This window comes from Peromyscus maniculatus, chromosome 2, assembly GCF_049852395.1.
Source record: "Peromyscus maniculatus bairdii isolate BWxNUB_F1_BW_parent chromosome 2, HU_Pman_BW_mat_3.1, whole genome shotgun sequence".
Taxonomy (NCBI): Eukaryota; Metazoa; Chordata; class Mammalia; order Rodentia; family Cricetidae; genus Peromyscus; species Peromyscus maniculatus.
The window spans coordinates 31,854,946-31,872,218 of NC_134853.1; the positions used below are offsets into that span (position 1 = coordinate 31,854,946).

The 17,273-nt window shown below is 43.2% G+C and overlaps 1 protein-coding gene across 23 annotated transcripts in view; it reads left to right on the forward strand.

The window, feature by feature from the left end:
- Asph (aspartate beta-hydroxylase) overlaps nt 1-17,273 on the forward strand; it is a 230,008-nt gene that overhangs the window by 34,662 nt on the left and 178,073 nt on the right. For 10 of the 23 annotated variants that reach the window (XM_006974922.4, XM_042270857.2, XM_076563916.1 and 7 more), the window contains exons 2-4: nt 9,776-9,925; nt 11,526-11,570; nt 12,886-12,954. In XM_006974922.4, coding sequence (XP_006974984.1) covers nt 9,776-9,925; nt 11,526-11,570; nt 12,886-12,954 — 264 coding nt within the window. Of the gene's footprint in view, nt 1-5,372; nt 5,518-9,775; nt 9,926-11,525; nt 11,571-12,885; nt 12,955-17,273 lie in introns of those variants that run through there. The other 13 variants (XM_076563917.1, XM_076563922.1, XM_042270860.2 and 10 more) reach the window with 3 other exon arrangements.

The window sequence follows — 17,273 nt, forward strand, 5'->3', positions numbered from 1 at the left end:
TGGGGTACACTGCTGGCACCGTAGTGGAGTTAAACAAGGAGAACACGTTCAACAGGATTTTAGATTCCTTGTCTGCCTGCCTGCAGGGCTGCAGAAATATTTCAGCAAGAAGGCAGATGTGCCTAGGGAGGTGAATTAGGTTGCGGTCACAGCAAGACACATTGTGAGAGGGGGTGTTGGATACAGCATGCAGGAGCAAGGCTGCTGGGAGTGAGAGGGGGACCCCGGGCTGGGCATTGGAGCCATTTGGTTACAGCTAAGATTGAGGTCCTGGGGAGGCCACCAGTGATGGAGCTGGAGCTGGGGTGTGTGATGACCTGCAGAGAGCTCTGGAGGAGCGGGATTGTTGTTGCTTGGCTTTTTTTTGTTGTTTTTTTAAATGGGGCAAGGCATTCTTAAACTTGCAGTTGGTAAAACAGAGCTGCTTTCCCTTTTTGAGACTGAGAATATAAGGGGTTATATGTCATCCTTTTTGCTTATTTGTTCGTTTACATACATCATCATGCGTAGTCATGGGTTTCTCTGCGGTATTTCACTACTTAAACACAGTGTGCACTGATTCAATCTGACTTTCAAATCGCCCCTTCCTGACTGCTGATTAATCATTCTCTACATTCAGGCTCTCTGCAGTGGCTCCAGTCACTGGGGACGTAGGCATGTTCCTGGGACCTACAGAAATTCAAGCGTGGGAGGAAGAGATTAAGAAGTACCTGGTTCTCTAACAGGGTAGGACTGCTGTTGCAGATAAGGAGTGGCTGGGGGCCAAGGACCAGGCCAGCGCTGGCTGAGAGGCCTCGGGACTTCACCTGGCAGGTGTTTGTGACAGGTGCAGCCTGTGGCTCCGTGGACATGGGCCGTGGCTCTCGTGGTCTCAGGTCCCACCAGCCTGGTATTAATAGTCTCTGAGTTTCCATTACAGGTTTGTCCGCTGCTTGTGGCCGGGGTGGCTCTCAGTCCCGGCAGCTGCTCCTTTGATAGCGACTGCAGCTTACTTGTGTGCTGTGCTGTGAATTTGCCGTGGACAAGTCCCGTTTATTTTTAATAACTTTTAGAAGTGTTCTCCTTCACCAAAAATGTTATTCTCATTACAGGCATTTTCTTGCAATTCCGAGTTTTCTTTCCCTACAGTAAATTTGTAAATGATTTAAAGTGATAACAGCGCAGTTTTCCTCACTTACCTCACTGCACAGATGTTGTTACCTTTGTGAAACTAGGGAGGAAAGACATTTTTAACAATGCTTATTTAACTGTTGAAGAATATAGGAGGAGGAGGAGGTTAACTGCCTTAGTTAGGGTTCCTGTTGCTGTGATGAAACACCACCACCCAAAAGCAATTGGAGAGGAAAGGGTGTACTTGGCTTCCACACTGTAGTCCATCACTGAAGGAAGCCAGGACAGGAACTCAAAATAGGGCAGGATTCTGGAGGCAGGAGCTGATGCAGAGGCCATGGAGGGGAGCTGCTTACTGGCTTGCTTCCCCTGGCTTGCTCAGCCTGCTTTTTTATAGAACACTGGACACCAGCCCAGGGATGACACCACCTGCAGTGGGCTGGGCCCTCCCCCATCAATCACAATTTAGGAGAATGCCCTACAGGCTTGCTTACAGCTTGGTCTTATGGAGGTATTTTCTTTGTTTTTTTTTTTTTTCCCCTTCTTCTTATTCTCTGTGTCTTTCACATCATGCATCTCCATCTCAGTCATTTCCCCTTCCCTTTGATTTCACTCTTTCCCCCTCTAAATAAAATAAAATTAAATTAGAGAAAAGAAAAAAAAGAGAAGGAAAAAATCAGTCTCATCATGGAAGCTATAGTGTGGCATAGTGAGTCATACAGTAACCCCTTTTGTCCGTATATCTTTCTTACAACTGTTCATTTTGAGAGTCATTGGTCTGGTTCGAGGCCTCTGGTTTCTGCTGCACTATTGATGCTGGGCCCTCACTGGGACTCCTCTTTGATATCCTGCTGTTGCCCTGTGTTGTGGAGATCCTGCAGCTTTGGGTCTGCAGGACTGGTCCCTTCCACGTGCTGCAGCAGATCACAGATGGGGTGGATATTGGGGTGGGTCAACACATAACCCTGGTTCTGGGCCTGGGTAGTTGCAGGGTTGGTCAGCCTGCCAGCTCTCCCTTGTCCTCATCACTAGGGTGAGCTCTCCAGCATTGCCCTGGCTAGTTCACACCTTGCAGCAATGAGCAAGAGGCAGGTCCCATTCTCCTGCTTTCATGTCCTCAGGGTTGGATTCCCCACACCTACACCTTCAAGGCCAGCTCTACTGTGTTGCCCAGGTGTGGCATTGGGTCCACTCTCCTGACTTCTGCAGATGGTGATGAGCAGGGCCAGCTCTCCCACTCTAATGACCTCTCAGGGTCAGCTCTCCCACCTGCCTCAGGCATTGATTGGGGGATGGGGTGGAGAGAGCATGTCTCCCCTGCCCATGCTGCCACATAAATGGGAACAGCTCTCCCATGCTCACGACTATGGGGCTGGCTCACCTCCACCTCCACCAGCGGAACTGGCTCTATTGTGCTGCCCAGTCAGGTGCCTGCTCTCCCTAGTGTTTCAGCAGGTGGGGGACGGGGGCAGCTCTCCTGCCATTATGACCTCAGGGCCACCTCTTCCCTGTTCAGGCTGCCAAATACAGATGCATAATGGGGACAGCTCTCCCATGCTCACAGCTTTGGGGCTGGCTCACCCACACCTCCACCAATGGGCTTAGCTCTATTTTGCTGCCCAGGAGAGGGGTAGGGCCTGTGGAGGCATTTTCTTAATTGAGGTTCCCTTCTCTCAGATGCCTCTAGTTTGTGTTGAGTTGACATAAAACTATCCAGTACATTAACCATAGGGTACATAGTCATGGTTAAGATTATTCTGCAAGGAATGACCAGACCTGTATTGTTTAGGCTGGTCCTGATTTAATGGCTGAGATTCTTCCATCAATTAATTGGCTACTGCCTTGTGGTTTCTAATGTGGCTGGCCTCGCATAGCCTGCTCAGGAGCACCTCGGCACCGAGTGTGCTGGAGATAGCCGGGAGTGAATGAGAAGGTTTCTGCACGGATTCTGATGATCCCAGAAAATGTGTGGCATGGATGTTAAAGCAAACGTGTGTGTCTTGTGTATGTCAAGACATATTTCATAAGCAGGAAACTGATATCCAGAGATGTGCTGACTCTCTAGGATGACAGAAATTGGGAAGCACATCCCCATCTCAAAACTGTACCAGGCCAGAGTCCCATAAGTGTGGCCTTGTGTGTCAGTTGTGGCATGGTCTTGTGGTCCCATGGAGTGTTCCTTATCCTTCTCATACCTGCCAAACAAAGAAGCTTCCAGAACAGTTACCTGTAATATTATATAATATTGTATGATAATGTAGTATTATATTGATAGTATTGTAACAATTACCTGAAGGTCCTTTTTAACTCCATCCTAGGAAACCAGGACACAAGCTGACCTGGTGTCTTCTTCACGTTGTCTTGTATCTAGACCATCAGACTTGGAGTCACTGACCCCTCTTCAGAATGGTTTAAATGTTTTATTTGCTTATGAAGACTTAAGATGGAGTGAAAAAAATTAAAGATGGAGAAGCCACTTTGAAAGGTTGCTGCTTGCTCTAGATTCTACTTGCTCTAAATTAATTTCATTTATTAATTAGCTCCAATGATGCCTCTAAACTGCTAATCTTAGAACAGTAAAAAAATGGCATTCAGATTGGAGCCGTTTTCATCTCCCAGAAGGGAGCACCGAATGTGGGATCCGTGGTCTGTCTCCCCTCTGAGGCGCTGCTCCCCTCCTCCACCCTTCCCGCCCCCTTCTCGGTTGCTTTCCTTCAGCGTCCCTCAGCCCTCTCTTGTCTTCCTGCGAAACGGTTTTGTACTTGGCTTTATTTTTGCTGCTGGAAGGACTATTCCTGGATGATAGTGTTGTGACTCAGGATTCTAGAGTTCATTAATTTCTTGTCATTTAACATTAGTCTTTCTTCAAGCAGTCTGGCTAAATAGTCTCACAGGCTTCTGATTAAAATTCTTTTTTTTTTTTAAAAAAAATGTATTCTTTCTTTTCTTTATTAAGAAATACCAGCCACAGATCCCCCTCTCAACCCACCTCTCCTCCCTTCCAAAAAGGCAAGGCCTCCCATGGGGAGTCAGAAAAGCCTGGTACATTCAGTTGAGGCAGGTCCAAGCCCCTCCCCCTGCATCAAGGCTTAGCAAGATGTCCCACCATAGGTAGTGGGCTCCAAAAAGCCAGCTCATGCACCAGGGATAGATCCTGATCCCACTGCCAGGGGCCCCTTACTAAGACCAAGCTACACAACTGTTTCACTTATGCAGAGGGCCTAGTCCAGTCTCATGCAGGCTCGGCAGCTGTTGGTCTAAAGTTCATGAGTGGGAACTAGTTTGGTTTGGTTGTCTCAGTAGATTTCCGCATCCTGCTCTTGATGCCCCTTGCTCATATAATCCCTCTTCCCTCTATTTGACTGGACTCCTGGAGCTCAGCCTGGTGCTTGGCTGTGGATCTCTGCATCTGCTTCCATCAGTTACTAGATGAGGGCTCTATAATGACAGCTAGGGTATTCACCAATCTGATTACCGGAGTAGGCCAGACAGTGACATTGTGAATTTGCAGACGAATGGATGGAACTGGAAAATATCATCCTGAGTGAGGTAACCCAGACACAAAAAGACAAATATGGCTTGTACTCACTCATAAGCGAATACTAGATATAAAGCAAAGGGTAACCTGACTACAACACACAGCTCCAGAGAAGCCAGCTAACAAGGAGGACCCTAAGGGATGCATGGATAGCCCTGGGAAGGGGAAATAGATGAGATCTCCTGAGTAAACTGGGGGTAGGGGGAGCAATAGAGGGTAGGGGATGGGGATGAGAACATAAGGGAATGTGATGGTCGAGCTGGAACAGGGACAGAGTGGGAGAGCAGTGAAAGAGACATCTTGATAGAGGGAGACATCATGGGGATAGGGAGAAACCTGGTGCTGGGGAAGTTCCCAGGAATCCACAAAGATGATTAAAATTCTGAAGGGCCAGATGATGCTGGCTCTGGGCTTGGGGCCACGCGTGGGCTCCTTTAATTACTGACTGATTGGTGTTAAAGCTGAGGCCCTTGCAGCCTGTTCCAAAGAAAACCACACTGGTGGTACAGTTTGTTTTCGTGCTCTTCCAGCTGCTTCATCCTTCAGAGCTTGGAGTTACAGGAGATAGGAACCAGCCCAGCAGGGGATCCATCCCCAGTGGGAAGGGCTGTCGGCTTGTCAGGAGTGCAGTCTGCCTGAGTGATTAGCAGCATGTGGCTGTGAGGAAGTGGCCTCTAAAAATAGCTGGTGAGCAGTCCACAGACAGGTCCAGTTTTAACTCTGGAGCCCCTGGCCAGGAGGACTAGCAGTCACGGTTCTAGCAGGAAAGGGCATGCTGGGTGCCCTATACCTCCTGGGAGCGCCTTAGGTCTTTCCCCTCAGTGTATTTTATGCATGGATTGAAGAAATCAGAATGGCTGAGGACAAAGGTATATATATGTGTGTCTGTTGTTTGGATTAACAGGGGCTTAGACCCGGCTGACAACTTTCTTGCCTTTTTTTTAGCTCTGCTCTGTTCAGATGTTGTTGGCGAAGTGCTTTACATTTTCTTTCCTGAATTTCTGGAGAGGTCGACTTTTCACAGTGGCTGCTTTTCATGGAATAATCCTTTTCTAATAAGAATAGATTTGCTGTCCTAACTGAGTCTGCCTCAATATATTCTGCTACCACAAATCACATTTTATAAACTATAGTCTGATGTGTCTGTTACAATGAACCTAAGGAATTGTGTGTTCAGATTCCTTATAAAAATGTGGGAACCTAAGGGGTATGTAAATCTAGTCTTTAATTAGTGAGCATGCTTGGGTCGAGCAGGTTTACCTTATATGGAAATTGACCTACTTCATGTGAAGCAGAGGGTAAATGAAAAACAAAATAGAAGACACTAGAATTTTTTTTTCTTAAATTGACGCTTTCATATCCTTAGTGTGTTGAATTTACTTTTTTATTTGTATCTTTTTTTCTTTATAAGCAAAGATTGTCTTTTTGTTAGTTTAAAACATAGGTATCCACTAGATATGTTGAAACTCTGTATAAAGAACTGTTGTTTGGAAACTTTAAATGCTTTGTTTAGTATCAGTGTGAATGCCTAGCACTTACCTACGAGACTGGTTTGCAGTTTACTTACTTGCAAGGGAGTCCCCAGCGTACGGTGGCCTTTTGTCCCCAGTCCACGTTGGAGAGTCTTTTCTTCTGACTGCTGGGACCGATGCCCGAATGGCAATGTTCTGTTCGGTACGGTGTGAGAACATTTTCTTATGTGGACATCATTTTGATGAGGCAGCATGGAAGAGAGCGAACCCCGTTTAATTTTCATTTTGGAAAATGAGTTTGCCATATTCTTAACTCTAGGAAACCCCCTTGGTGGCTGCATTTTTGGATATGGGGCCAGAAAACCAGATGAAAATTGACTTAGATTTATTTTGATCTAAAAAGATGGCAGCAAATGCCAGATGTCCTTCCAGAATATTTTTGTGATAACGTCCTGGTTTTGAATTTGTTTGTGGAGTCTGAAACCCTTGGGAAGGGTTTGCTTGACCACACTTCCTTCACTTGAGTCAGGAATACGGATCTGTCCCTGGGGACCGGGCACAGCACATTTACAAGGGGGACAGGCCAAGTATGTGTGGTGTGCTCCAGAAAGGGGCTGGGTCCTTAGCTCCTGCGCAGTGTCCTTCAGGAGCATGCTCAGAGGAAAGGCTGGGAAGGCCAGCAGGGTCTGTGAAGGCCAGCAGGGTCTCCTATGGCTCGATGTTTTTATCTTTTATGGAACTAACAAGTATTAATAGTAATAAGGTTAAGATGCCAGAGTAACACACTGTTTGACATTGTAAGGGATAAGGTATTTTTAACAATTTGCTATTTTAGTTAATGAGGAGCAATGGAAAGATGGTATCTGTGGCAATGTCCAAGAGCAGATACAAGAACCCAGTTTACTCTAGTTTTATCTTCATTTTAAATGACAGTTTAAATTGGAGGCATATTTCACTTTTTAATAAGATTTACTTTTGTTTTTTAATTATGGGTATAGCCACATTAGTTCACATTCACGTAGAGGCCAGTGACGTTGGATTCCTCTGGTGCTGGAGTTACAGACAGTTGTAAGCTCTGATGTGTGTGCGGGGTACTGAATTCAAGAACAGTATATACTCTTGAACACTGAGCTGTCTATCCAGTATGTATGTATTTGCACATTATAGAAAAGTAGGAAAGATTTTCTCCCCCGTATATATAGCTTAGGGGAAGATGTCTTCATGCTTATAAAAGTGTAGTCAACTAAACCCAAATACTGCTACTGAGTCTGTGGTCCCCTCCTGTCCCACAGGACTTAGCCATCTTTCCCCTTATTTTGAAAAATTGCAGCGACAGCTTATTCTGTATTGTTTTGATGATTTATGTGATTCCTTATGACATATAAAAATACTGGAAACCATGTTCCCCAACAATAAAATGTCCTCTTCCAGAGGATGTGGGTTTGGTTTTGGCACCCACATGGTGGCTCCCAGCCAGCCACAGCTCTAGTTCCAGAGGATCTGATACCCTCTTCTAACCTTCAAAAGGACCAAGCACTCAGATGATGCATGGATGTATGTGCAGACAAAAATACTTGTACACATAAAATAAAATGAGTCTTGCCAGGCGGTGGTGGCGCACGCCTTTAATCCCAGCACTTGGGAGGCAGAGGCAGGCGGATCTCTGTGAGTTCAAGGCCAGCCTGGTCTCCAAAGCGAGTTCCAGGAAAAGGCGCAAAGCTACACAGAGAAACCTTGTCTCGAAAAACCAAAAAAAAAAATAAAAATAAAAATAAAATGAGTCTAAAGAAAGAATATCCTTTTAGCATGTACAATTTCAATTTTCGTTTCTCTCCGAGCGATGCATTGGAAGTCTTTGGTTGCCTGAAGCTGCTAGTGTTCTTTTCTTAGAAGTCTGTGTAGAGGCAGGTTCTGGGTAATCTGATGGAGGTGGAAGTCGTGAGGGTTCCCCCTGACGTGCAGTGCTGATGTGGATGAACGCCTTCATCTTTCCCCTGGAACAGACGAAGATTCCTGTCCCCAAGAATTCAGTGGAATGCAGGCAGGCAGTGCCCCGTGTAAGGGATATTGGAGATATTTAGGGGAATAATCCTGGGACCTACCTGCCTTTGGGCTGGGGCAACTGGGCATGACAGATGACTTACCATATGAGGAACAGCCACACGGAATGAACATTGTCCTGCTTAAGCTTCTAGAAACACCTGCAGAAGTGTGGGAAAGTTGCCATGAGGGTGACATGTAGCAGTACTTGTGACAGCTGTGGGAAGAACCGGCGGGTTCTGTCATGCCAGGTACTGTCCTGCTGTGTTGGTAGGATGGAGAAAGGTTTCCTTTTTGTACATGGCATTTGGGGATATGTGGTAGTTAAGGATATTTACTTATACTTGTGGAATATAGCACTCCTTTTTAAGAGGAATTTGCACGTGATGGTAGCTTTTTGAACAGTATTGACTTTTTACAGCTACCATCGACTTTGGTGGATTCTGATTGTTTTGACCATAGAAGACTATTTCTAGGAGGATATAAGGCACACCAAGCATAGAAATGCATGATGAATTGCCCTCGGTGAGCGGCAGTTTACAGAGCGGTTTCCTGCATGAGCGCCTGTTGGCAGGCCTGTTTCCTGCCTCCCCACGCCCTGCTGGACCTCGAGGGGGTGGAATTGTGCTCCATTTCATCTTTTGTCTGTGATTTATGTTTCTCTGACTCCTCCCCTCACTCACCTTCCCTCAATATTGAATGATTTTAGAGGAATTTACTTTCTTCTGTGGCAGTTACCATGGTTTAGGGTGATATACTGTATAAATAGGCTAAGAAATAAGATCCATCTGCATCTCTGAGTTCATTAAGTAAGTTGACATGCACTGGACTTCACAGGCTATTGGCTGGGTTTTTGAGAGTGTGCTGCTGTGGGTTGGCAAGAGACATTGCTCCATAAAAAATATCCACCTACCAGCACCAGGAAAAGACAGCATCCAGTGAAGGAGCTGGCAGAGTTGGGGCGCCATGAAGATGAGCATAACTAAAGGGATTAGCCATGCAGTAAAGAAAGCCACAGAGGTGGAAGGCAAAACAGAATGTCTGTCCCAGTGTCTGTGACACTTGCTAAAGACTTGGGTTATTGGATCATAATGAGAGAAGAATAGCTTTGACTAGTTGGAAAGTTAAAGTTTCGGACCATGCAAGATAACAGTGACAAATATCAAACTGGGGCCAGTCTTTTTCTTGATACGGGAAGGAAAGAACATGACATTTTAGTCGTGTTTATGACGTACGTGTCTGCTACTTAGCACAGGAGGCAGGGCACATGTGGCCATGTGGACACAAAAGTGTTCTTATGAAGACGGTTTTTACGAAGGGCTTGGAAGGAATGTATGTGCTCTGCCATCATATTTAAAAAAAAAAATAGCCCACTAGGGATTTGTTTCTGCTCAGAATTAAGATTATTTAAATATGGTAATTAAGTTTAATTAGAAACTTCTTTGTGTTCAAAGTGATTGTTTTGTGTAATGCACTTTGAGAATTTAAGAAAAACCTGTTTCTAAAGTGATCTTTAGTCAAATCACTGTCAAAAGAAATGAGTGGGAAAGGTGGCATTCGGCCCGGTGGTTTCTCCTTCTGTGGTGACACTTTGCATTTTTCTTTCTCCAAACAGAAGCAAAGCATGGAGGACACAAGAATGGGCGGAGAGGAGGGATTTCCGGAGGCTCCTTCTTCACGTGGTTCATGGTCATCGCGTTGCTGGGTGTCTGGACGTCTGTGGCCATCGTGTGGTTTGACCTGGTGGATTATGAGGAAGTTCTAGGTGAGAGTTAGGCTATGATCTCTCTAGTGGATTTGTGAGAGGGAAAGTGGTAGTCTGCGGTAATCGCCACGGCTTGTTAATACCTCTCTGGTATTATTACTGACTGTAGCTTTCCATTGATTCTTGATAAAGTGAAAGAAAAGGGTGCATTACTAGGGCTGCCTGGGAGTAGCGGCCTTGATTTTGACAGTTTCTTTGCAGGTTCTCTATTTCTTGTGGTATGTGGAAGCTTCTATCTAAACAAATGTTGTTAAATTCATTTTCACTATTTTCTATATTTTCTATTTAATTTTGTTATGAGTTTTGAAAATTTTAGATCATGAACTGCTTCCTTTAGTGGGCTTGGACTTGAGATCTCAGTCTGTAGCCCAGGCTGGACCCTATAGTGGTCCTTCTGCCATGGCTTCCAGGGTTCACAAGGAGCACCTGCCATGGCTGTTGAGACAGGAGTGTGTGTGCACACAGACGTGTGAGTGCTAAGGTGACTGCTGCTGACCGCACGGGCAGGTGTGTGTCTCCATGCTCTGTAGGAAGTTCCTGGGGGTATTTCTAGTAGCATCTCACTTTTTTCCTTTCTCTTCATATAATCACTAAAAGTTAAAATTTTTATCTAGGTCCCTATGTGGGTGTCTGCCATGTGTGGATACCCACAGAGGTCAGAATAGGGCAGTGGATCCCTTGGAGTTGGAGTTACAGGTTCATGAACCACCTGATATGGATGTTCGGAACTGAACTTGGGTTTTCTGGAAGAGCAGAAAGCATTTTTAGACACCTAGCCATCTCTCCAGCCACACTGAAGTTTTTAAAAATGATTTGTTTTATATTGACCACTTTTCATTTCCATCTGTTTTACAAATGGAGAGAAATAACATAAGTTAAATACTGTAAACACCGGAAAATCTACAATTCATTGGTTTTTAATATATTCATCATTTTGCACTATCATCATCATCCAATTTTAGAACGTGTCTGTTACCCATTCTTCCCCAGACATTCCCTCCTCCCTCAACATTTTGACTTTCTGGGATGATTTTGTGGGTTCTGAGCATAGCATAGACATGCGTGTGGCCTTGTGAGTTGCCTGGTATGCTCAGCATCATTGTATGTGTGAGGTTATATGTGTGAGGTTCAGCGTAACACTCCATCATACGGATATACCACACTCTGTTTATCTAGTAGCCATCGATGACGATCATTTGGTTTCACTTTTGGCAGTTATGAACTATGGCTTCCCTCTTTAATAATCCACTTAAGGATTATTAAAGACCGGTCGGTGAGAAAGTGCACACGTGTCAATGTTGTGTTGAAGACCCACCCACTTCCGCTAGCCCTCCTGGGCCGTCATAGATTGTTGCCATCTTTCTTAGGGGAGAGGAGAACAAAAAAGAACACAGTCTGTCTACGTATGATCTGTCACTCACTGATGTTTGTCTCCCTTACTACCTTAAGGAAAGTGTCTTCAAACAGATGAATAAATTAAACGAACTTTAGCTTGGCATAAGCAAAAATATGATTTCATTAACTTACACTACTATGTTGCTAGGTAATATGTGTACCTTTAATGATAAATAATAATCTTCATGTTTTTGCATGCATGCAGCCAAAGCAAAGGACTTCCGTTATAACTTATCAGAGGTACTTCAAGGTAGGCAACTGGAGGTGCATTTTAAGTGTACTGCATCTGTCTCTAAGACCTCATCCTTACTCTACTGACTTAGGCATCTTCATCAAGAACGTAAGTGGCAGGACTAGCTTCCCCTTAGAAGGCTGTCAGGAAGGGTGCAGCCTTTCAAACAGTATTAAGTACTACGCTATTGATAGTCTTGACTTACAGGCTATTTCTTTCATTTTCTTAGAGGAAGGATAATGTCTTCATCGCTGCATTCTTACTGGATGCATTCATGCTGGTTTTCTTGTGTGTGTACTAAGCAGACTTTCGTATAGCAAAGCTGGAGCCAGTGAGCTGGGGAATTTTGTTCTGTACCAAAATTCCTTCCTGCCCTTAGGCAATCTTTAATGTACTTTGAATTAAAGAACTGGAAACAGTATTTACTGCCAAGTGTTTTTCATAAGAATGCTATGTTTTTGCTTTAAAGTATTGCTGTGTACTATGTTTTTTCCCATAGTTTTTGTCCAATGATGAATTATAAACCATGTTGATTTTGGAATATTTTTTAGGGTATGGTCTGTATTAGACTCATTTGAAATGCTAAACCTGTAGACAGCACCCTGAAAGTGTTGGCAGAGCACAGCCAGTGTTGAGGAGGCTGAGTGAACTTGGCTTCTCACCATTTCTCTTTTAAGCCTTCCCCTTTTTTCCTTAAGTAATGGATGTCCAGTGTCTGGGACATATTTAAATGGGTGACCATAAATTTTTCCATTGTCATTTCAAGAAGCCTCCAGTTTTACATACTTCCAGAACAGCCCCCCCCTTAAACTGATGCATGCTTTTTTGTTGTTGTTTGTAATTTATTATTAAGTATCAAACAATTCATCCTTTACTCCATAAGGTTCTTATGCTCTCTGTTGACTTATTTATATTTTATCTTTATTTGAAGCTTAGCTTGCATTCATTGTTGATAGTTAAATGAAACATCAAATTTTATGCATTTGTTCAGCTGTGAGAAATGGGTTGATTTTTTTTTATATGTACCATTTTTATGTAAAATATTTTGAAGCGAATAGTAAGATTATTGTGAAGTGATAGGATCAGGATATTCCCAAATCTTTAGGGGAAATACCCTCTCACTTGTATGTTAAGATTTGTTAGCTGCAAACTTCTTGACTCTGTAGGTGACCCGCCTGTGAGTTTTGGTAATTATTCTTACAGTTCTGCTTTGCAGGAGTTAAAAGAGAGGAAATAAGTAACATTTATGATGTCTAAAAACTACAGTGAGAAATGGTTCATTATTAAATTTGTTTTCTCTTTTCCTGTGTGTATCATTTCTCTCCTGTTGTAGGAAAACTAGGAGTCTATGATGCAGACGGTGATGGAGACTTTGATGTGGATGATGCAAAAGTTTTATTAGGCAAGTACATTTCTTTCCTTCTTTTTGTTAGAATGAGTTAAGATACTGAAGTCAAAAGAATATTTTTAATATTCTTTAATGTTAGATGTATTATTATATATAATAAAGTACATATAATGAAGTATAATAATAAAATGATTATTACTTTAATAATTATCCACAGAAACTGTAAATCTTTTATGGAAGTTATTTTTCAACGTAATATTTTGTTTTTGTGGATATACTAAATGGCCACTTTTTCATTTTGACTTTTCAAATCTCTTTTGTAAGTGAGCATGTAGTTCTTGCATATTAATTTTTAACAATTAGAACTTCATTTGTGTTTTCACATTTAAACATTTCATAGTATGAACTTAATGTTCAGAGATATAGATAATGTCCTCATGTGTTTTCAAATGAGGAACAGATTTTTTTTTTTTTTTTTTTTGGTTTTTTCGAGACAGGGTTTCTCTGTGTAGCTTTGCGCCTTTCCTGGAGCTCACTTGGTAGCCCAGGCTGGCCTCGAACTCACAAAGATCCGCCTGGCTCTGCCTCCCGAGTGCTGGGATTAAAGGCGTGCGCCACCACGCCCGGCCAGATTTTTTTAAAAAGCATCATTTGACATAATTTAGTCTGACTTTCTGATGTCAGTTTCTCCATTGAGATACTGATCAGGGCCAGCTTGGCTTAACTTCCATAGTGAGACCAGATGGGGCAGCATGCTCAGCAGAATATGACCATAGATGAAAATATACATTTCTCATCTGGCATAAGCTAATTTTGAAATAAAACCATGGCAATAAATATCTTTAATGTCCTATTCATGTTTAAAATTTTACATTAAAATATGAACTAGTGGTCTTCAATCACGGTTTCCTTTCTTTGGCAGTCTTGGGCTTCTCTCTGTCTTTGTAATCACATTACCAGCTAGGTGTTTCTTAAAATAAAGATTGGTATTTCCTCATTGTTTTAAAACACTGTCTTACTAGAAAGGATAGTGCTGATTTGAATATGCATATTTTTGTGTAATATAGCCTGTTATTTCTGGTTTTAAGCAGCTCATTTCCTTTTTCTTAGTATGAAACAATATGTACTAAAGCTTCATATCAAATTATTTAGCAAAACAGTAGCTATGGCCTGATATTATATGTGTACTAAGTTTAATAGCCTGCCAGCTAAACTGTTGAGTGTATTTCTGATCTTGAAGACCTGGGAAGGCGTGGAGCAGTTCAGCAGCTTTCAGAGTTAGATATCACCTCCTTTTACAACAGTTCTAAATGTGAAAGTGTTAGTTGTGGTCAGCTGTAAGCCAGCTTGTGCCTCAGTTCTGCCTGCTGTTTCCTTCTGCATGTGTAGTGGGAGGTAGTGTTTGCTGGGTCCAGTGGCAAGTCCACTGTACAATTTTCAGGATAGCTCTTGATTTCATCTCAATGGCATCATTTTATATTTAAATTCGAGTTTCAGTACATACATTAAATTCTCAGGTGACCATAGTTTTAGGCATGTGAAATAAAATCATGTACAATGTAATATGTGAGGGTGATTGAATTTTTTGCTGTAAGTGGTTTTATTGTTCTAAGATACTACTTTAAATGGATTCTGAATAGTGAAGCTTTTAAAAGCTAATGTCATAGGAATCCTGTTGTATTTTTTAAATATTAATAACTTGAGTGTGTTTTGGATTAATATAAAAATTGCATATAAACACACACACACTCACACTCACACTCACACATGCACACTGAAATTATAGACCCAAAGTGTATACTGCCTCAGTGGACTTCTGTACAGTTAGGAAAGTCATTTGGAATGGAAACTGTGTGGCTTCACATGGGATTTTACACTTTCACTAATGGCTATATATTTGTGTACTAACTCACCACCCAAAATGAAAAATCCATGACAGAGTTGTAACTAGACAATCAACTTGTTTTGGATTCTAAGAGGTATTCTAAGCTGGGGTTTTTTAAACCACTTTAAGGTGTTAGTTAACTTGAACGCTGGGGATTGCCAGTTGTAGGTAGACAGAAACGGTGTGAGCAGCTGTTTCTTCCTAGGCGAGTGTGCCAGGAGGTGGAGCCCAGTGTGGGGGACCTCCTACTGAAGCTGTGCTCTGTACGGGTCTCAGCTCTTACTTGGCTTATGACTTAATAAAGATGACTCCCAGGCCCATTGCCACTGTCACCATGCACTGCCAGGTGTTTCTTCTCTGCACCAGTACAGCTTTAGCTCTGCTTGACTTGGGCGACTCCGGTTCTTTTCTCACTCGAGGGAGCTAAAGCTCAGCGTGCTGAAGTTCCTTGCAGGTGTCTACAAAGACAGAACCTGGTCCAGTGTTGAGAAGCCCTGTGTGATGGGGGAGCCGTTACAGAGCACGCATTGCTAAGAGGCCAAGCCTGCTTTCCTTCCTACTGGGATAGTTAAGATTAACGCAGGAAGCCAAGTTAGGGAGGGAGGGAGGAGGGCTGACGTTGCAAAGAGGCACAGAAATGTATGTGTTAAATTTCCGCAGACTTGGCATTTATTTCCTACATTCCCTTCCCCCTGCCCCTGCCATTTGAAGTCTAAATCTAAATCATACCAATTTGTGGAAATATACATGTTGCTTTCTTTTAACATTTTAAGCAACACCTCCCCCAAACCTTGAATTGCAAGTACAGAAGTATGAGTAAATCAAGACCAATAGCTGTTACTGATTTTACTAATTCTCGGTCTCCTGATATACTTTGAAAATGTACAAATCCTGCCTTTGGAAATAGGAGATTATAATTTCCTACTGTTGGGGCCAAATTGTTTAAAATGCAAATGATTTTGGTTTCAGTTTCTTAATGAAACTTTTACATACACACATATATGCAACAACAATTAAAAAGAGGCCGTGAGGGGGACTGGAGAGATGGCTCAGAGATTAAGAGCACTGACTACTCTTCCAGAGGTCCTGAGTTCAATTCCCAGCAACCACATGGTGGCTCACAACCACCTGTAATGAGATCTGGTGCCCTCTTCTGGCCTGCAGTCACATATGCTGTATACATAAATAAATAAATAAATCTTTAAAAAAAAAGAGGCAGTGAATTTGAAAGACAGCAAGAGGGTGGGGCAGCAGTGGGAGGGCTTGGAGGGAAGGCAGGGAAGGGAAAATCATGTAATTGTTTCTTAATCTCCAAAAAAAAAAAAAAGTATTTCCCACATACTGTCAGTAGTAAATGGTCCCAGCACTCAGTGCGGAGGGGAACTTCCTACAGCACCCTCACTCGAGGATGCACGCCTGCCCCTCGTCCTGCAGCCAGCACCTAGCGGACCCATGGCAGGTGTGGTGCAGCGCCACGGGAAGCAGTCCCTTGTGCATGCGCTAAGTGTAGACTGGAAAGAGATGTGAGGCCATAGTGGGGAGCATGGAACTCACCCAGCATTTAATGCACTCACCCTACTGTTGGTTTGGGGTGACTCTTAGGTTCAGAAAAACGACATGCCCAGAATAGTTTTTCTCTTCAGATTGGTGTATTCCTCTTCTGAGAACTATAGATGCAGAGCTTTGAGATGGATTAGTTGGTGAACCTCATGCACAGACATGAGGACCTGAGTTTGGATCCTACAGTTGCAGAAGCTCATTCCTCATCAGGAGGTGGAAACAGGAAAATCCCTCAGGGTTTGCTGTCCAGCTCTTCTAGCCTAGTCGGTGGTCTCCTTGTTTCATGAGAGACCCTGTGCTGGGTCCCTCTGAACCTGCCTGGACTCTCACATCCAGCGCAAAATCACTGAACCCGAAGGCGTCCCAGGCTCAGTACCAAGTCATGAAGAAGATGCTTGACATACTCTTCAGACTACCCCATGTGCGCACAAGCATATACATACACATACACCACCCACACAACTACAAGCTGCTTGGGTCACTGTCCAAATATCTGTTGCTCAGTTCCACCTGCCATACTGAAGCCCAGAAGTTTCCTATTTTATTGTAGTAATGTGAAGCACTTAGAGCACATTGGAAAACAAAATAAAACAGTGTTTTCTCTAAATATACAGTGGTAGTATTACAGTTAGGGAGAAGACTCTTTCTCACAGTTCTTGGGTGGAAACGAAGGTCTTTGTTTATAGCATTTGGAGGCTTAAGTTCCCTGAAAAACACCCGGAGCTTGTCAAACATAATTAACTACCAGCTGCAATTTGTGTCCCCGCCCCCCCCCCCCAAAAAAAAAAAAAAACTGATAGGGTCTAGTTCTTCTGTTGACAAATGCAGAGATGTTCACTGTAATCTTTCTGACTTCAGCTAGCGAGCGTTCTGTTATCTCTTGTGTGTCAGTCTGTCTAGCTAGTAGTTGGGCTACATGGAGAAATTG